The sequence below is a fragment of the Hypomesus transpacificus genome, chromosome 14, assembly GCF_021917145.1.
Source record: "Hypomesus transpacificus isolate Combined female chromosome 14, fHypTra1, whole genome shotgun sequence".
Taxonomy (NCBI): Eukaryota; Metazoa; Chordata; class Actinopteri; order Osmeriformes; family Osmeridae; genus Hypomesus; species Hypomesus transpacificus.
The window spans coordinates 291811-311781 of record NC_061073.1 but is presented as its reverse complement, the minus strand read 5'-3'; the positions used below and the strand labels follow the sequence as shown (position 1 = coordinate 311781).

General features: G+C 47.8%; 4 protein-coding genes across 7 annotated transcripts; 3 read left to right on the top strand and 1 right to left on the bottom strand.

Annotated features, from left to right (window-relative positions):
- The first annotated feature begins 4777 nt into the window (after window positions 1-4777).
- si:ch211-148l7.4 (uncharacterized protein LOC563603 homolog) lies at window positions 4778-7863 on the top strand. 3 transcript variants are annotated; one of them, XM_047033673.1, is made up of 2 exons: window positions 4778-4913; window positions 5818-7863. In XM_047033673.1, exon 2 carries the CDS (start codon window positions 5829-5831, stop codon window positions 7239-7241), a length of 1413 nt encoding a protein of 470 aa, XP_046889629.1. In that variant the 5' UTR covers window positions 4778-4913; window positions 5818-5828; the 3' UTR covers window positions 7242-7863. The 3 variants fall into 3 exon arrangements, with proteins under 3 accessions (XP_046889629.1, XP_046889628.1, XP_046889630.1); XM_047033672.1 differs by having other exon boundaries at window positions 4778-4972; XM_047033674.1 differs by lacking the exon at window positions 4778-4913 and adding an exon at window positions 4979-5566.
- Window positions 7864-8434: 571 nt separating this feature from the next.
- snrpg (small nuclear ribonucleoprotein polypeptide G) lies at window positions 8435-11171 on the top strand. The gene is made up of 4 exons (XM_047033998.1): window positions 8435-8593; window positions 8966-8988; window positions 9368-9492; window positions 10869-11171. The coding sequence occupies exons 1-4, from the start codon at window positions 8562-8564 to the stop codon at window positions 10917-10919; spliced, it is 231 nt and encodes a 76-aa protein (XP_046889954.1). The 5' UTR covers window positions 8435-8561; the 3' UTR covers window positions 10920-11171.
- Window positions 11172-11749: 578 nt separating this feature from the next.
- Window positions 11750-14410, top strand: LOC124476648 (pyridoxal phosphate binding protein). Of its 2 annotated transcripts, none has more exons than XM_047033908.1 (8): window positions 11750-11876; window positions 12624-12731; window positions 12911-12946; window positions 13066-13141; window positions 13312-13449; window positions 13522-13664; window positions 13927-14025; window positions 14155-14246. In XM_047033908.1, exons 1-8 carry the CDS (start codon window positions 11787-11789, stop codon window positions 14161-14163), a joined length of 699 nt encoding a protein of 232 aa, XP_046889864.1. In that variant the 5' UTR covers window positions 11750-11786; the 3' UTR covers window positions 14164-14246. The 2 variants fall into 2 exon arrangements, with proteins under 2 accessions (XP_046889864.1, XP_046889863.1); XM_047033907.1 differs by having other exon boundaries at window positions 11751-11876; window positions 14184-14410.
- Window positions 14411-16053: 1643 nt separating this feature from the next.
- On the bottom strand, window positions 16054-19653 carry tmed4 (transmembrane p24 trafficking protein 4). The gene is made up of 5 exons (XM_047033920.1): window positions 19440-19653; window positions 19073-19173; window positions 18036-18161; window positions 17228-17374; window positions 16054-17055 (listed from the first exon to the last, which is right to left on the bottom strand). The coding sequence occupies exons 1-5, from the start codon at window positions 19576-19578 to the stop codon at window positions 16906-16908; spliced, it is 663 nt and encodes a 220-aa protein (XP_046889876.1). The 5' UTR covers window positions 19579-19653; the 3' UTR covers window positions 16054-16905.
- Window positions 19654-19971: the final 318 nt, after the last annotated feature.

The following is a 19971-nucleotide window of genomic DNA, read 5'->3' as shown; positions in this document are numbered from 1 at the left end:
AAAAGAGTCGGTTTTAGTGTTGGAATTAAAGCCATTTTAGCAGAACCATGTTGTCCGCTTTTCTATCAAAAGTAATTGGTTGCTAGGCAACACCTGAAACACACCGTGAGAAGATTTGAGAGCTAGCTACAATTAGCCTACCATTTTTTTTCAAAATGAAAAGAGCTAAAGATGCCATATAATAAACAACTTACTAACCTCTCCTTACACATTGACAGTAAAACTAGTAGACATCGATCGAATGCTTTTTAACTTTATTTGGAAAAATCACACACTATATCAGAAAAAGTCTTGTTAGGAATAATTAAGAATTTGAATTTTTGGGAGTTCAGTACACTAAATAATACTTTTAAAATTAAATGGGCCAGGGATTTCTGAAAAACCCTGTGTCTATCTGTACTTTTATTCCCCATTATATTTGTTCTAGTTTTGGTGGTATGAGTTTTATTCTGAATTGTAATTACAATGTGGAAAAACTTCCTGTAAAAGTATGTGTTCCATTGGCAGGTCTTTTTAGCATGGTCTCTAATACATAAGCACAATTTTTCTATAATAATAGAGGTATTTTATTTTAAAATACTTTTTTTGAAAGATGGGTAGAGAGTCAGATTCTGCTGTTTGATGGAGGGGCACTTGTTCTTGTTCTTATCAACAATATTCCAGTTACACCTAAATAATTTGCCATTGTATTTGATGCCATTCCATCAGGCATAATAATCATTTTTAGAAATACAGTCACACCTATACATACTTTTGCCTCTCTTCCGATCCAGCCGAGTCACCAGTTAGAAAAGTATGTTTCTCTCAACATCCTCAAAGCGATAAGAATATACGTCCATCGTTTCAGAAAGACATTGTATCTGTTCCACATCTCATGACATATTGGAACCAACTCGTTGACAACATTAATTTGAGAAAAATTCTGGATGATTCCTAACAAGTACCTGATCCTAAACAAGGTGAAGGAAGTGTCATTTAGAATTATACACAGATATTACCCTGCTAATCATGACATGGTTAAGTTTAAAAGAGACATATATGTGAAATGTTGTTTCTGCAAAGATCACTCTGAGACTGTCCTGCACCTCTTCTGGCACTGTTTACACACCCAAGCATTCTGGCAAAACTTCAGCAGATTTATAGTTGACCATATCAATAAATATTTTATTTTAATGTGGGAACATTTGATATTTTGTTTTTACAAAAATCAGAGAAAATAAATTAAGTACTTAATAATAAATGTGTTAATCTTAATGGCATTAGCAAATTTACATTTGTACATTTACAAATGTAAATTTAGCAGTAAGAAACCATATTTTATACTTTTCTTCTGTGAGTAGCAAATTACATAACTTTAATTTCTAAATCCCACAACAAAAGTGCCTTAAGAACATTTAATCTTGTAATATATGCTACCCCTGGCAATGTTGTTTTTTATTTTGCTTATTTCAATGTGTTATACACTTAGTGTTCTGTGTACCTCAGTGTGATTATCTGTATACTTTGTACTTTTTCTAACAATAAAAAAATTATTGGACAGACACACAACTTTGAGCGTGTTTGCATGTCACACCTTCAGTTTCGCCCATGCTCAAATCCGGACCAAACAGTGCAATTGAATGAAATATTTGCCTTTATTGACCGACTGCAATAGTCTACTATTGTTGAAGAAAATGTTCACTAACGGAAAGACTAAGTTTTGTTGAGTTCTGTTTGTATTATTAATCTGCGGATTGGAGAGTTTAACATAGCCCAATACATAAAATGACAAATTTCAGTGCACTGGTTTGTGCAAGTTCTAATGCGAAAACAATTAAATTTGTGACCATGCAGTTCGTCAGCGATAAGCAAACAGCGGTTGATCGGCCATGATTAATTTGAATTTGATTTGTTTACATCTGTGCACATTAATGAGCATGACTGTAAATGTGCTAGATATTGCCAATATGCAACGCGTGCAACATTATTGATTGACTCCATGCACACTAAATCATTTAAATACATATATAGGCTAGCCTAAGTTTTATCTAAACTGACTTGGTGCATCCTGCCGCAGCCGATGTCGAACACAGCTAGTAGTAATAATAATGAAAAAACGTACCTTTCATCTGAAAACAGATCTCAAGGTGCTACAGTTAGGAGTTATAAAACAAGGTAAAACAGCAATATAAAATACAATTACACAATTAAAACTAGTCTAGAGTCTCCACTATTGAAAGGAGAGATGAGAGAAAAATGTATATACGGTATTCGTACTTGTAAATGAAAATAATACCCATATTAACGGTGTATACCTTTCTATGAGTACAGAGTAGGAAGTTATTCAGAGGATACCAGCCATAGATATATATAAAGACTAGGGCTGTGTCTACTACCGCGCACTTTATGAAGTACACTGTAATACAGTGCCCTGCAAAACAGTCCGTCGCTGATAAGTGCTGTCTCAAATGGAACACTTACGTTAAACACTTGGTGGAAGTGACGGACGCATATCTGCTCGCGACACCCGCAAAACCTGCCAAAATGAACGCGCTTCTCCACTCAAGTGGAAAAAGCTGCTGAAAGGGCTCCTCCTTTTCCACCACGTAGCCAAGATGGCGCCCGTTTAGGGCGAGTAGTGTCATAAGCTGTGTCTACTACCGCGCACTTGTGCACTTCGAGCACTGACTTTCAGTGCTTAGGGCGCTTCACTCACAAAACCAGAATAATTCAGTGCACTGAAAGTACCAGGATGGCGCACTGCAAACGGTCCAAAAAAACAGTGTACAACGATGGACACTACTCGCCCTATACAGGCGCCATCTTGGCTAGGTAGCGGAAAAGGAGGAGCATTTTGGCAGGTTTTGCGGGTGTGGCGAGCAGATTTGCGTCCGTCACTTCCACCAAGTGTTTAACGTAGCAGTGTTCCATTTGAAACATCACTTATCAGCGACAGAGTGCACTGAATATGTAAGTGCACTGTTTTGCAGGGCACTGTATTGCAGTGTACTTCATAAAGTGCGCGGTAGTAGACACAGCCATAGAGTTAATATAACTAGAGTAAGCTACTTTAGTCTTCCAAGATGGCGTCCCCATTCATTTCTATGAAAAGTGCTCAGTGGCGCAGTGAGGAAAACGAGATCGCGAGACTGGACGCGGCCATCTTTCCACTTCCGTGTCTTCCTGTCTAACTTTAAACAGCGGCTCTTTTTTTCCCTAGCTCCGAGAGCTCATGTAAATCGGCTATCGGCCAATGTGAACTTTTGTGCTTGTGCCCTGTTAGTATCCGCCAGCACATTTGCAGGCAACTTTCATTGACTAAGCAAATAAATGGGTTGCTAGTTTACCCATTTCGGATTGGTTTCAAACTTAGCAAAAATCGTGAAAGATTATTCTATGCAAAAGCTAGTAGTATGAGCCAGGTTCGAGAATCAAACAAAAATTATTGGGGGAGATAGTTTTGTAGCCTGGCTGCCAGCCCAACTTCTCCCCGCCCAAAATAAATTTGTTCGGGAAATTGGGTCTGGAGGGTCTCGTATTGGGGACCAACTACAGAAAACCAGAATCTGGGCGAACCAATGAAATTGCCAGGGCGGGCTTTATACGATGATGGACAGATGATCAACAGTAACGTAATCACCCACGTCACAAAAGAGCGCTTAAGTTGAATTAGTTTTGAACAAACATGGCTACCGCTGGAGATCTGGGATGTTGTGATTCTGCCATTGGGTCTGTTTTAGAAGACATCGACAGCGCATTAATTTTGAAAGAGGAACAGAGAGACGCAATCAAGGCATTTGTCGATGGAAAATATGTTTTTGCCGTCCTTCCTACGGGATTCGGTAAAAGTTTAATTTATCAGCTGGCCCCGATGGAGTTGTAATCCTAAACGGAGAACTTCGTATATGCATTGCCCTTTATTGTTTCGCTCAAAAAGGTTGACTGTGTGAACAAGTACTCTCCCTACCCTTAAATTAATTTTACAACACCGGCAAAAATCGTTTGTATTCATTCTTCAAGCATACTTCAAGTCTGCTTGTAGTTTAGTTCTGTTGACAACAACTATGCGGTGCTTAACATACGTCACATACTCTGTTGCTCTGATTGGTTGTAGATCTATCCAATTGAGCGAAGAGGCATTTGTTTTCCATGCTCGTTTGAAACACGCCCTGTAGTCAAAGCCCAACAGAGAGTTCTCAGACTCATATTCTGACTAGAATTATGAGTATGACAACGTCAGGCTAATAGTTTTGTAAATGTTGAATGGAGTTAATAGAATAAAAACGACCGGAAGAGTCGGAAACCTAACCGTACATGCAATACTACCTACATCCATCGGGGCCGTTGCTTCAAGCCGAGGGGCGAGGGCTTGAGTAGTGTCCATCGTTGTACACTGTTTATTTGGACCGTTTGCAGTGCACCATCCGGGTACTTTCAGTGCACTGAATTCTGCAGGGTTTGTGAGTGAAGAGCCCTAATCACTGAAAGTCAGTGCTCGAAGTGCACAAGTGCGCGGTAGTAGACATAGCTTAATGTCTTACGGCGGAGTCTAGAACGTCTGCACATGGCGGCCATCTTGCTACAGTCAACTTGCTTCTATAAAATAAAATAAAAGAATTATTCATAAGGGCGAGACATCTAGTGTTTATATATATCTATAGGTGTGTTCGACTTCTTGCAGCGCAGGCGTCGCCTTCAGCCCGGCTGACTTGAAGCAGCCAATGGTATTCTCGGCTTCAAGGCAGCCGGCTGCAGCCGACTGTCGGCGCCACCGGCACTGCATGAAGTCGAACACACCTTATGATACCAGGCCCTTATCCCGACTCGCTAGGAATTCTGGGGCTTGTAGTCGTCAAAGTACTACACGCACTGGCATTACTTTGCCAAACGCTGGTCACGTTACGGGAGAATGAAACCAAACTTTCCGTAACCAGGTACGGTGTCGCTGGATTTTTGCCGTGCACGTTGCCGTCGTGTGTGATTGAGTGCTAAGGTAGGCTGGCTGCGATGCAAGAGTAGAGTGCGTAGCATTAAAAGTGTAGCAATGATGTACAGTAGGTTAGTGCTACAACTAATAGCAATATAGCCTATCCAGCTAACATGCGCTATCTAGACTAGACCCAATGCCCATCACGACGAGAATCCGTGGACGATAAACAAGGAAATGTACTGACTACACATAGACTTGCTCGCAAGCAGACATCAAGCATATCTGGTGTGATGCTTACTAGCGCGTAATTTAGCGTCGACATTTCTAAGCAAGCTAGCCAACCTTAAAGCTGTCAGCTTTAGTTCGGATGGGAAGTAGGCTAAATTGATGTTCAGGCATCTGCTTTATCAACAACTAAATCAGTTGGTTACTATGGCTAGCTACTGTATTGTAGCCTAGCTACAGGCTCTGACGGTTAGCAGAACTTGGCTAGCGCTAGCTATCTATCATGTAGAAGCTACGTCACTACTATCCTAGAGATACATGCTAACTGCAGTAGCTGACAAGCTATATAGCAGTAGCAAAGTGAGTTGGCCTAGCTGACTACAACTATCTAGCAGTGGGGTAAGAAACTGAGTTAGCTGACTAAAGCCAAGGGTAAGAGCGCTAGCAGATAGCTCTTTCAACTGTGTTTAAACCGTGTCCCAGTGTGAATGCATAGGACGTTGACTAGCAACACTACAAGGTAGCATTCCCCAGTCAAGCTTAACATTTTAATAATTTTCAACTGGAGATGAGAGGAAGTAGGGCTACCAAATTTCACCAGAGTGAGATTATGTGGTTTCATTATGTATCTGTATGTACATACTGTAGTACACTCATTTAGTATCCCTCTTCCCTGTGTCAAGAGTGGGGTAGTATGGATGCAGTTCCCTACAGCTGGACCAGAACCAGGGCCCAGGAATCGTTCCGTGGCTCTCTGCCCCCGGGGGGGACTCTGACCAGGCTTGCCCAGCTGGTGGCCCAGGCGGAGCACGACAGCTCCCTCGCCGCCTCCCGCACCAGTGCAGAATGCAGCCAGGGCTTCCCTGACATGGCAGAGCTGTGCCAGCACCATCAGGAGGGCCACTCCCTGCCCAAGCCCCACCAGTGTTTGTCCTGCGGCAGGGGCTTTTCTCTGCTGTCGTCCCTACAGCTCCACATCTGCCTGGAGGAACAGACCGGTCTCCCTCACTCCCCTCCCCCGAGCTCTGGTCTCCCTCACACCCCTCCCCCTACCGCCTCTCTCCTACAGTCTCCTGCCCCTGCCTCCGCCCCTGACTCCGATGCAGGGCCCCCTGACTCACCTGACCCTGACTCACCTGACCCTGACTCACCTGATCCTGACTCTCCTAACCCTGACTCACCTGACCCTGACTCACCTGACCCTGACTCTCCTGCCTCGGTCCAGTGCCCCCACTGTGAAAGGAGTATCCGCTCCTCGGCAGGCTTGTCCTCCCACCTGAGGAGCAACCATGCCAGCGAGTGGATCCTGGAGAAGAAGAGGAAGAGCAGGGGCCCTGGTGGGCGGGGGGGGCGAGGAGGCGGGAGGGGGAGGGGGGCAGGGAGGGGTGGCGGTAGGCTGCCAGGAGTCTCTCTGGACAGACAGAAGGTGCTGTCATGCCGCTCGTGTGACATGGTGTTTGTGAGCACAGCCAAGCTGTACCTGCACAGGAAGGAGAAGCACAGCCGGGAGCCGGCTCTGCGCTGGGACGCGCGGCCGCTGGCCAGCAAGCGCAGGAAGGGGGAGACCTACGCCTGCTCCACCTGTGGGAAGGTCTTCCTGCACCACCTCTCTCTCCGGGCTCATGCCAAGCAGCACAGCAGCCAGGCCCATGACAGCCCCAGGCTGGCAGAGAGGAAACCTGGCCCTTGTAGAGACCCCCCGCTGGGGGAGGGGAGGCGGAGGGGCCGAAGACCAAGGGGCCGAAGGCCGGGCGGGAGCGGGCCGGGGAGGCCCAAGAGAGAGCAGGGCCGGGAGGAGGAGGAGGAGGAGGGAGAGTTCCCCTGCCCGTCGTGTGCGGAGGTGTTCTCCCAGAGGGCGTCGCTGCGGGAGCACGCGGAGCTCCACCAGGCATCGGTGCGGCGTAGGTGCTGCTGTGTGTGCAGCCAGGACATGGAGGTGTGCAGGGGCCCTGGGGCCCGCAGGCAAAGGCTGTACCACTGCATGCCCTGCCAGCAGCCCTTCTGCTCCCTGGATGCCTTCCTGCTGCACTGCCAGGTCCACCTGCTGGCCAGGGTGGAGGAGGATGAGCATGCCACGCCCACACACACACACCTCTACAAGGCCTGACTGGACACACACTTCTACAAGGCCTGACAAGTCTGTCATGTCTTCACTTTGATTGCCTTATTCCCTAACCCTAACCTTATTCCAGAACAGAGATTAGGGTAGGTTTGGGGGTAGATCTGGGGGGAGGATAGGTTTGGGGGGAGGGGGTTGTTAAGGATCATGTTCTGGTTTGTTACTTCTTTTTTATAGTTCCCTATCCAGACTACTTCCTTTCCCCATAGGTGCAGTTTGAATGTAGTGTATCTCTATGGTTAGAGACAAGGCAGTATCTCTATGGTTAGAGACATGCAGGGATGCAGATGAAGCTGCTGATTGTAGTGTTGCTCTAGTTCAGCTGTCTCCATCCTACTGTTGTGGTGCTGTTGAATATAACTTAGATTCAGCAACACTGCCTCTCTCATTCCGCTCTAGATAGACCCTGGAATCCCATCTAGCTATGCAATAACAAGCAGGAGTTGCTTGATAATCCTTTTAGATCCTTCTCTATGGTTTCCCTCTATGGTCTCTTACTATTACCGTGAACATGTAATAAGAATGAGTAGAAACTCTAATGAACAATTTCCACTTTGGAAGGCGCTTTTGTATGAGTTTTGTGGTGGTGGTGTTATTTTTTTTTTTTTAAGAATATACCTCAATAAAACATACTCTCAGTAAATACACTTTACTATACTTTTTTTTTTTAAGGTTTCATAATTAATGAGTAGTGGAAGAGGACTACTCTACTGTACTCTGATCTGCTTTACTCTGTTATGGGCTTTTCTGTTTTCATCTCCTTTCACTGTATGTGAAAAAAGTTTTGAAAAGTAAAAAAAATATTTTCGAAAAAAAACGCAGACTTTTTGGTGTCCTGTTTGTAACGGTTGTGAACCTGTGAAACTCGCTCCTCAGATATGTAATAGGCCACCCGCTTCGGACCGTTGACCCACTGGTCCGAACTGCGAGGCAGCATAAAGCAGCAACCTTTTAACTGTTTAAGCTTTAACAGGCTGTCTAAAGGGAACCAATTTCGTTTGTTGTTTTATATTTGGTATGACTTAGGTTTAATTGAACTGTAATTAGCAACATGTTTGATCAAAGGAACAATGAGCGTTCGATTGTATTGCATTTCATTAGTAGTGTTGGGAGAACTACTGGTCTCGCTATTTTAATATTCTCTTCTTCGTCCACACAGTGGCGATCTACCGGAAACTGTAGGAAAGTCGTTCTAGCTAACTTCCGCCGGTGCACAAACGCATGCTTTCCGCCGCATCTTTCTCAAACGTGAACCATACGAAGAGACGCTGCTGTCGTCGTTATTAAGCTGAATTAAAGGAATAAATCATGAGCAAAGCACATCCACCAGAGCTTAAAAAGTAAGATGCCGTTTTGTGTTGTGGTTTTACGCTGCTTTAAATATAGCTCAGAACTTCATATATCAGGTACGCTAGCTAACTCTAGCTACCTAAATGAGTAGACTAGGCTAACGCTAGCTGTAACAGATATTATGACATGTTTAATATAACGCTACTGGCTCAATGGTGGTGGGTAGGTCCAAACGCAAACTAAAGTTTGAGTACTGTAGCAAACAAAACCGAGGTGTGGCATAGTTTCCTTGGAACTAAGAAAGCTAGGTAGCTAATTAGTTAGCAATTTGATGGTCGGGTTTTGCTAGCCGACGTAGCTAACGGTAGGGAACAATACATCTATTTTGATATGATGTCTTACTATCCGTTTGTTCATTCCAGGTTCATGGACAAGAAACTTTCATGTGAGTATACTAAAGATCATCCAGATTCTAGAAGATCGACTGGATTTTAGTATAACGCTTACATCCTAAGGTCACGTGTTTATATTCACTTCTCAAGGTCTATTTGTCATGAATAGGTTTAGAGTGAGAGTACCTATGGTTAATACTCAAACATGGCTCAACTCATCATTCGTTGTCTTAATCCCTACTAATCCAAAAATCTTAGTTTCGATTATGTGGTAAATCCTGTCTCATTTTGCCGCTCTTTGTAATAAAATAAAGTAAAAACCTAAGGGAGCTTTGTGATGTATCAGTGCTTTTTCGTGGTGCAGGAGTAGTGTGTCACGAGTGTTTTGGATAGTGTACATGCTCATGGTAGCATGTCGTCTCACCCTCGCAGTGAAGCTGAATGGGGGCAGACATGTGCAGGGCATCCTGAGAGGGTTCGACCCCTTCATGAACTTGGTCATGGACGACTGCTTGGAGATGGCACCCGGGGGACAGCAGAACGGCATCGGCATGGTGGTCAGTACCTCCCTCCTCTCCCCCTGGTACCTTCATTTACATTTACATTTAGTCATTTAGCAGACGTTTTTATCCAGAGCGACTTACAGTAAGTACAGGGACATTCCCCCGAGGCAAGTAGGGTGAAGTGCCTTGCCCAAGGACACAACATTGGCACGGCGGGGAATCGATCCGGCAACCTTCTGATTACTAGCCCGACTCCCTCACCGCTCAGCCATCTGACCCCCTCTCCCCCTGGTACATCCACAACCCCCTCCTCTCCCCCTGGTACCTTCACCTCCCCCCCTCTCCCCCTGGTACATCCACAACCCCCTTCTCCCCCTTGTACATCCACAACCCCCCTCTCCCCCTGGTACATCCACAACCCCCCTCTCCCCCTTGTACATCCACAACCCCCCTCCCCCCCATGGTACATCCACAACCCTCCTCTCCCCCTGGTACCTCCACAACCCCCCTGGTACCTTCACAACCCCTCTCTCCCCCTGGTATCTCCACAACCCCTCTCTCCCCCTGGTACCTCCACAACCCCCTCTCCCCCTGGTACCTCCACAACCCCCTCTCCCCCTGGTATCTCCACAACCCCCCCCCTCCCCCTGGTACATCCACAACCCCCCTCTCCCCCTGGTATCTCCACAACCCCCCCCCCCCCCCCCCTGGTATCTCCACAACCCCCCCTCCCCCTGGTACCTCCACAACCCCCCCCCTCCCCCTGGTACCTCCACAACCCCCCTCTCCCCCTGGTACCTCCACAACCCCCCCCTCCCCCTGGTATCTCCACAACCCCCCCTCCCCCTGGTACATCCACAACCCCCCTCTCCCCCTGGTAGATCCACAACCCCCCTCTCCCCCTGGTACATCCACAACCCCCCCCTCCCCCTGGTATCTCCACAACCCCCTCTCCCCCTGGTATCTCCACAACCCCCCCCTCCCCCTGGTATCTCCACAACCCCCTCTCCCCCTGGTATCTCCACAACCCCCCCCCCCCCTCCCCCTGGTACATCCACAACCCCCCTCTCCCCCTGGTATCTCCACAACCCCCCCTCCCCCTGGTACCTCCACAACCCCCCCCTCCCCCTGGTATCTCCACAACCCCCCCTCCCCCTGGTACCTCCACAACCCCCCCCTCCCCCTGGTATCTCCACAACCCCCCCTCTCCCTGGTACATCCACAACCCCCCCTCCCCCTGGTACATCCACAACCCCCCTTTTCCCCTGGTACCTCCATAACACCTAGTTTAGTTGAGGCAATAGGCACAAAAAAGCCTGTTGTACCTTAACAACTGGTCTTTGTTAGTGTGATAAGTCTTCAGTGCGATCTGTGTACGTCTCTCTGCAGGTGATCAGTAAACCTAAATTAAAACATTGTTGTTCCTGCAGGTGATCAGAGGCAACAGCATCATCATGCTTGAGGCCCTGGAGAGGGTGTGAGGACGCCCTTGATGCCCCGCCCTAGACGCCCCGGATTCCCCGCCCCAGACCCCCCGCCTGCTGACCTACAGCTTTACTCCTCCTCTCCTTCCTAACCTGCTTCACCTCCTTCTTTCATTCTTAGGAAGGTTGTTTAGTTATCTGATGGTAGTTGTTTGTTTTTTGTTGTTGTTTTTTTTATAAGAATCTTACATTTTTGAAAGGTTGGAATTTGTGATATCTCTTGTGAATAAAGTTGAAGGTTGGTTTTTCTCACTTTGTTGCTCATTGACCATCAGTGCTTGAATGTGCTGTGTGTGTGATCCGCACACACACTGGAGCCGCTCACCTAGGCTGTATTACTCACCTAGGCTGTATTACTCACCTGGGTATGTATTGTAAATTGTATTCATTTAGTAGGTGCTTTTAGCTGAAGTGTGATACAAGTAGTGCATGCTGAAAGTACATCAGAATATTGTGGTCAGATTCAAGGATGTCTGAGGCCTATTTACCAGGAACGGTGAACATTTCAATACTACAGTGCTGCGATAGCGACGTCCTGTCATTGGTCACAGTAGATACGGTCACTGGTCACAGTAGATGCGGTCACCTGAGTAAACAGGTCACATGTCAGGTCTTGTGGATTGGGCATCTGTAGTCCTGCTAATTATTGTCAGGTACAATATGTAGAGTTCCTGATATTAAATGTTTATTGTTGTGTAAAATGCTATGGATATAATGCAGGTAATAAACAAAGGTTGTGAACAGAATACTAAAGGTTATCCACTCGCCTTACCGTCCTTTTGAGGACTTTTATTTTGACATGGTCTGCTTGTGGCTCTCGGACGTGAGCTACGTATAGTCGGTCGCTACCATTGGTTTGACGGTATGTGGAAAGTAGGAATGTCGGAGGAGGTTGGAAAGGCGTTACAAGCGGTGGTGGACAGGGTCAACCAGGCAGCGGCACGTCGCCCCAAGGTAACTGGGTTAGCTCACACTAGGGAGAATTCGTGCTTTGCTGTAGATCAGTGAAAATGTCTCCTTTTCAGAAGTCGTGCCTCATGCACGCGGCCGAGGATCAGTTATGTAAGGCAAGCGCCTCAACCTTTGAATGTAGACAGAGCCCAACATGATACGATGCACGTTATATCAGCACCCTTGCTGAAGTTGGAACTGAAAGGTTTTGCAGCCCTTTTTTCACGTGAGCTGTTTTGCTAACAAGTGGAAGCTATGCCTGGTGATCTACATCCGGTCGTTAGAGTATTGTTTTGATAGTTACTGATTACACGTTGGAGGTGGCATTACGCCTGACTAGTCAGCGTCCATGTATTAGTGTCCACAGAAACACCACGATGTTCCTCTGCGCTCGATAACGTCTTGATTGCCTGATAACATAGTTTTCTAGGTCCATGGTAAGCAACTCTGAATGATAGGTCAACAAAACATGACCTTTCAGAGACCTACCTGCGACCCCCTGTGGAAGGACGCAGCAGGAGGTGGTTAGGATGTTCGCGCAGATAGAAATGTGTGACCTAGATGTGCTCCTATAACCAGTTGTTCATCTCCCATTTATGCCTCCGTTATTGGACTAAGATCTTATTTCTGATCCCCCTGCCCCATGCGTGTGTGTGTGTGCCTGTTTGTGTCTGTATGAGCTACGTGTGTCTATGCACTGTGTATGCGTTTTGGCCTGTGCATGTGTGTTTGCGGTGTGTGTGTGTCCAGACGCTGCCGGCTGTGGCTCCACGCCTGGTGGCCGTCAGTAAGACCAAGCCTCCAGAGATGGTGATTGAGGCGTACCGACAGGGACAGCGCAACTTCGGGGAAAACTATGTGAGTCCCACTTCCTTGTCTGTGCAAACTTTCATGGCGATTAAAATCCTTTCTTCTTCTTCTCTTCTTCTTCCTCTCCTGAGCAAACAGGCTCGAGGGTACAGTAGTGGCCGACGAGTGTGTTGTTGTGTGTGACTGTGTGTGTATGTGTGTTTTAAACTGTGATCTCTGTCCACCAGGTAAATGAGCTGGTGGATAAAGCTTCCAATGTTCAGGTTTGTACTTCAAGTGTGATGAGTAGAGATCAGGGTGCAGATCAAGCGTATATTTTGTATATGTTGATGTGGTGTTGTGGTGTTGTGGAATAAGATAACATGCACTTCTCTAATTTTAGATTTTAGAGTCGTGCCCAGAAATTAAGTGGCATTTTATCGGACATTTACAGAAGAATAATGTCAACAAACTTCTGGGTGAGTTGCAGGCACAGTGTGTCTGTAGTCTGTAGAGAACCTGTCCCACCCCTCCCCCAGGTGTTCCTAACCTGCCCCCCCCTCCAGCTGTTCCTAGCCTGCCCCCCCCCTCCAGGTGTTCCTAACCTGCCCCCCCCCCAGGTGTTCCTAACCTGCCCCTCCCCCACCAGGTGTTCCTAACCTGTTCATGGTGGAGACAGTGGACTCGGCCCGGCTAGCAGACAGGGTGAACAGCTCGTGGCTGCGGCTCAGAGCAGGAGGCAGCACACTTAACATCATGGTGCAGATCAACACCAGCGGGGAGGACAGTGAGTGCTGCCTCTCTCACACACACACACACACACACCAGATTACGCCATCCTGACCAGCACCCTCCCCAGGTAAGCACGGGCTACCCCCAGAGCAGACCCCCGACACAGTGAGACACGTCCTGACCCGCTGCTCTGGCCTGCACTTTTCTGGGCTCATGACCATCGGTCGCTACGGATACGACATCACAGAGGGGCCCAACCCAGACTTCCAGGTAGGAGGTCACGTGACCCCGCCCCCTGCCCAGGTGAACTATAATGTAGGACTACGAAATAGTATGTGGTACAGGACTATAATGTAGTATTTGGTACAGGACTATAATATAGGACAGGACAGTGATATAGTGCGGAGTAATATATCACTATAATATAATATAATATAGTAGTACAGGACAATCATGTAGTGCATAGTACATGACTATAATGTAGTACATAGTACAGGACTACAATGTAACCACACCCTGTCTGTTCATGTAGATGCTGTTGAGTCGGCGACAGGAAGTGTGCGACAGTCTAAAGCTTCCCCTGGAGGAAGTGGAGCTCAGCATGGGCATGTCCACAGACTTTGAGCATGCGGTGAGTTTCCTCAGTACCTGCTCAGATTAGCTACGTTTTGGAGGATTTATGTCTTTATAGTTGTTTGTCGTCCTGTATAATTTACTATATAATAAATATGTTGTTATGAACTGTGTCAACTTCTGTCAGGTGTATTGACCCATGCTCCTGTGCTGCAGATTGAAGTGGGGGCCACCAACGTGCGTGTGGGCAGCACCATCTTTGGTAACCGGGAGTACCCCAGCACGCCCAGCCCTGAGAGGAGGCCCAAGCCTCTGACGGAGGAGGCCGCTCAGAGACTGGAGTGTCTGACAGTGACCGGGAAGTGACCCTCCCCCGGCTCTCCTCCCCCTCTCCATGCCTTCCCCCCCTCCACACCCCCCCCCCTCTCTCTCCCTGACTCTCCCCCCCCTCCCTTCTCTTCCCCCCCTCCACCACCCCCCCTCTCTCTCTCCCTGACTCTCCCCCCTCTCCCTTCTCTTCCCCCCCTCCACCACCCCCCCTCTCTCTCTCCCTGACTCTCCCCCCCCTCCCTTCTCTTCCCCCCCTCCACCACCCCCCCTCTCTCTCTCCATGACTCCCCTCCCTTCTCTTCCCCCCCTCCACCACCCCCTCTCTCTCTCCATGACTCCCCCGCCCTCCCTTCTCTTCCCCCCCCCCCCATCTCTCTCTCCCCCCTTCCCTCCCATACAGAAACACCCACACTGCGACTGGGCCACAGTAGTACATAATGACTATGACTACTGTTATAATAACAACAAGGGGTTTTGGACAGCAAATCTCTACTTTGTCTTAAATATTGGTTTTCTTCCAAATTGATTTACTTCTAGATTTCCCCTTCTATATACAGATGTGTCCTCCTTTTAAAGCATAAATCTAACAATGATCACATCACTAATTTGCCAACGCTTTAGCTACTTCGGACAGACTTATTTGCAGCTGAATAGGTTTGGTTAGAAGTCCGACTCTTATTCTGTGCCAACAGCTCCCTCAACTCATGATGTTATTTAGGGATGTTGACAGATTGAAATTTGCGAATGAGATTTCATTTTAGATATTATATTTTGTATCTAAACTCCTCCTTTGCATCCTTGTTCTGTCAGACAAGAAGGGTTCTGCCTCCTGAGATGGAATTCTACCTGGTTAGATGTCACCAGATGTCACTTAATTTCTGGTCAAATTTAATTGAATAAAAACCTGTTTCTCCCTTTACTATGATGTACAGTACTGTGAAATTGTTTTGTATGGTGCAAGATTTTATTCTTGATACGTGTGTGTGTATATATATACATATATATAGATAATGATCACAAAAGATCAGCGTGAAGAGATAGCATTGTTTTTCATCGTTATTTTGTCGTGTTGTTTTGTGACCTCTTGATGTAGTGATGAGGATTAGGAGCCACCCTATGCAAGAGGAGATCCAGGTTTACGTTTTAGATGGTAACATATGATTCATCCATCTAATATGCAGTAGCCAATTTAACGCACAAAGTAAAGGTTCATAACTGCACCTAGATATGCTGGATAAGGCCTTCATAGGGTTAGGGCTAACCCTACATAATCAGTGGGGATGAAAAGATTCAAGCAGAAATTAAGGTGTTCCACACAGCCACTAACCACTGTCTAATTCAGAGAATAAAGGAGGCCAGGCAATAAAGTGTTTCCAGCAGCTGTTGTCTTCTTTGGTCCTTAAGGTGTCTAAGGTTAGGGTTAGCTCTTCACAGCTCGGTTAGGGTGAGATCAGGGTTGTGGTGGGGTTAGGGTTGTGGTGGGGTCAGGGTCGTGGTAGGGCTGGGGTTGTGGTGAGGTCAGGGTCGTGGTGGGGCTAGGGTTGTGGTGAGGTCAGGGTCGTGGTGGGGCTAGGGTCGTGGTGGGGCTAGGGTCGTGGTGAGGTCAGGGTCGTAGTAGGGCTAGGGTTGTGGTGGGGTCGTGGTGGGGCTAGGGTTGTGGTGAGGTCAGGGTTGTGGTGGGGCTAGGGTCGTGGTGGGGCTAGGGTTGAAGTCAGAGTAGGGTTGAGGTTTGGCGCAGGAACAGAAAGCATCAAGAGGATTTTTAGTGTTTTATTGAGGACATGGAAATCCGACACACAATTTAAAACAAATCACACTTTACATGGTCTAAAATGTACAGTAAAACAAAATGATAATAAATGGCTCAGGTTTGTCCTCTATCTATCATAGCACAGAACCCACTTGTGTTCCAACGAGTGTCCACCTGCATCTAACTCTACCTTGTGCTAACTAGCATCTAACTGTACTTCATGCTAACTAGAATCTAACTCAACTTCATGCTAGTTGGCAGCTAACCCTACCCCATGCTACCATGCTAACTAGCATATAATCCTACCTGCTGCTAACTAGCAGCTAACCCTACCTTGTGCTAACTCGCATCTAACCCTACTTCATGCTAGCTAGCATCCACCCTCCTCCATGCTATGTGACCTGTGTGAGTTGCTTCTGTGCTAGAAGGTTCTGCAGCAAGATGAAGGTTTGAGACAGAGCTGGGTGACTGGGATGAGTAACAACAGGACTGTTAACCACACACCAGTAGCAGGTAATAGAACAGTCACAGGTGATGTAAAAGCATTTAATATGCATCATCAAATTAAACTGCTATACCGATGGCATGAAGCTGGTTATGTGGCACTGGTACTCCATCTATGCAGTCATTGTAACGTCTCTTTAGCAGTTCACACACAGGAAACCACATCAACATATACATTAAAATGACCAAACGTAAACAATGATGATAGACAATACACATATTGGTGATTAAGATTCCCAAGGTTCCCTCTGCATTCCTGGCAGGGAAGTTCTCCATCTGCTCTCCATGTGTCTGGGGTGGGCGGGGGTTAAGGTGTGTCTGGGGTGTCTCCAGGTTTGGCTCTTTTTCTCAGGGCTACACCAGCTTCTTGGCTTCGAAGAAGCTTTTGAGGTGTTTAAGCTGCCAGATGCCGGTGATGATGAGGATGAGCGTTTGGGCGATGGACCACCACAGCACACGCTGGTTGGTGCTCTCGCTGGTCATGCGGAAGCGCTCTTCACGGTACTGCAGGGCACAGACAGACATGTTCAAACACAGCCCTCGTTACAACACAGCCCTCGTTACAACACAGCCCTCGTTACAACATCCCTTGTTAAAACACGCCCCTCGTTGGAACACGCCCCTCGTTGGAACACGGCCCTCTTTAGAACACGGCCCTCGTTAGAACACGACTCACCCGCTGGTAGTTCTGCTCTTTCTGGATCTGCTCCGCCTGGTCCAGCAGCTGTCTGGCCCGGAGCTGCAGCTCCGTCAGCTTGTCCTTGGCAGCGATCTCTGGGTAGTTGTTAGTGTGCTCACCCACCTGCACCTCCAGGTGCACCCTCTACAACACACACACACACACATTACACAACAACAAAGCTCTACAACACACGCACACACCCACATTACACAACAACAACCCTCTACAACACACACACACACATGTTACACAACAACAACAACCCTCTACAACATACACACATTACACAACAACAACCCTCTACAACACACACACATTACACAACAACAACCCTCTACAACACACACACACATTACACAACAGCCCTATGGGACACACACAATGTTATACAACAACAACCTTCTGGAACAAACATTACATAATCAAACATCTATGTTGTAGAGAGACAGGAAACAGAGAGACAGGCAGACAGAGAGACAGGAATACAGAGAGACAGGAAACAGAGAGACAGGAATACAGAGATAGGCAGACAGAGAGACAGGAATACAGAGAGACAGGCAGACAGAGAGACAGGAATACAGAGAGACAGGAAACAGAGACAGGCAGACAGAGAGACAGGAATACAGAGATACAGGCAGACAGAGAGACCGGAACACTGAGAGACAGGCAGACAGAGAGACAGGAACACAAAGAGACAGGCAGACAGAGACAGGAACACAGAAAGACAGGCAGACAGAGAGACAGGAACACAGAGAGACAGAAAGACAAACAGACAGGAACACAGAGACAGGCAGACAGGTACCAGTTTGCCACCAGCGAAGAGCGCCATCTTGGTGGAGTTCGAATGCAGACAGATCTGGTGCTCCCCTGGGGTGTGGGAGGTGAAGGTGAAGCGACCATCAGAACCATACTGACGGGACAGGATGATCTGGGGGGAGAGAGAGTGGAGGGGAGAGAGTGGAGGGGTGAGAGAGAGAGGAGGGGTGAGAGAGAGAGTAGAGGGGGGAGAGAGAGTGGAGGGGGGAGAGAGAGAGTGGAGGGGGGAGAGAGAGTGGAGGGGGGAGAGAGAGTGGAGGGGGGAGGGGGGAGAGAGAGTGGAGGGGGGAGGGGGGGAGAGAGAGAGTGGAGGGGGGGAGAGAGAGAGTGGAGGGGAGAGAGAGAGTGGAGGGGTGAGAGAGAGAGGAGGGGTGAGAGAGAGAGTGGAGGGGGGAGAGAGAGTGGAGGGGGGAGAGAGAGTGGAGGGGGGAGAGAGAGAGTGGTGGGGGGAGGGGGGAGAGAGAGAGTGGAGGGGGGGAGAGAGAGTGGAGGGGGGAGAGAGAGAGTGGAGGGGGGAGAGAGTGTAGAGGGGGGAGAGAGAGAGTGGAGGGGGGAGAAAGAGAGTGTGGAGGGGGGAGAGAGAGAGTGGAGGGGGGAGAGAGTGTGGAGGGGGGAGAGAGAGAGTGGAGGGGGGAGAGAGTGTGGAGGGGGGAGAGAGAGAGTGGAGGGGGGAGAGAGTGTGGAGGGGGGAGAGAGAGTGGAGGGGGGAGAGAGAGTGGAGGGGGGAGAAAGAGAGTGGAGGGGGGAGAGAGTGTGGAGGGGGGAGAGAGAGAGTGGAGGGGGGAGAGAGAGAGTGGAGGGGGGAGAGAGTGTGGAGGGGGGAGAGAGAGTGGAGGGGGGGAGAGAGAGTGGAGGGGGGAGAGAGTAGAAGGAGGAAGGAGGGGGGGAGTGTAACACATTAACGTTAAAACATTCTACAAAAGCCGTTCATGCTTAGCATGATCTGATAGATACATACAGTAGAGGAGGGACCCCTATGTGCTGTGTTGTATAAACCGTCTTCTCTCGTGTAACTCATCTTACCTTAGTGTCCGGATCCTTGATCTCCACGTGCATCCCGAGACCCGGGGTGGCGGGTAGAAAGGACCCGGTCTGCTTATCCCACAACTGAGTCCGGTACTTTCCTAGAAACAATTGAGGACCCCAGAACATTATTGGCGAAAATTTATTTTTTAAGGAAGGGTTCAGAGGTTATAGATTTGCCAGCAGACATTCTAGGAGAATAGCGGCATCAAGCTTCTCATTGTATCTTATTATTTGTATCTAAACTAAGAAACATATTCGATGAAGTTGCAGGGATGCACTTGCGGGGCTCAGATGCAGACAGCGTCACGGGCGAGCTGGAGACAGCTGGTTAGCCTAGCATTACAGACCGACACAATATACGTACCTATAACCATTGTTTCATCTGGAATTTCTTCTATGAAACATTTCTTTTCTGTCTCCCCTATGTGAAAATAGAGAGCGTAACCTGGGGGAACCCACGCCATTAGCGTAATAACTGCAGCGGCACACGTAGAGAGCATCATGTCGAATCTCCTGGCTGGTCAGATTTCCCCTTTAGTCACCGAAGCTTCGCCAGAGCCCGTTTGCGGAGAGCCTGTCCACTCCCTATTAAGCCCCGTTGTACCGAATTTTGTTGCAGTTCCACCAGAGTTCCACTGGGAGTGATCACGGTCGAGTGCAAAATGAACGGGAGTCTATGGAGCTAAACGGCTAAATTGGTCTCTTTCACCTGATTGTCGTTGAGAAATCTCAGATTTGATTGAAGTTTTTGCATGTTCAATATGGATTACAGGTCGAAAGTTGAATGAACGAATACTTGTGTCCTTTCGATTTCTTACAGGGTAAGTCATTGTTGCCCATAACACGCTAGCATTCTGCTAACGAATGCTGATTGGTTAGTGAAGGACTGATTACGA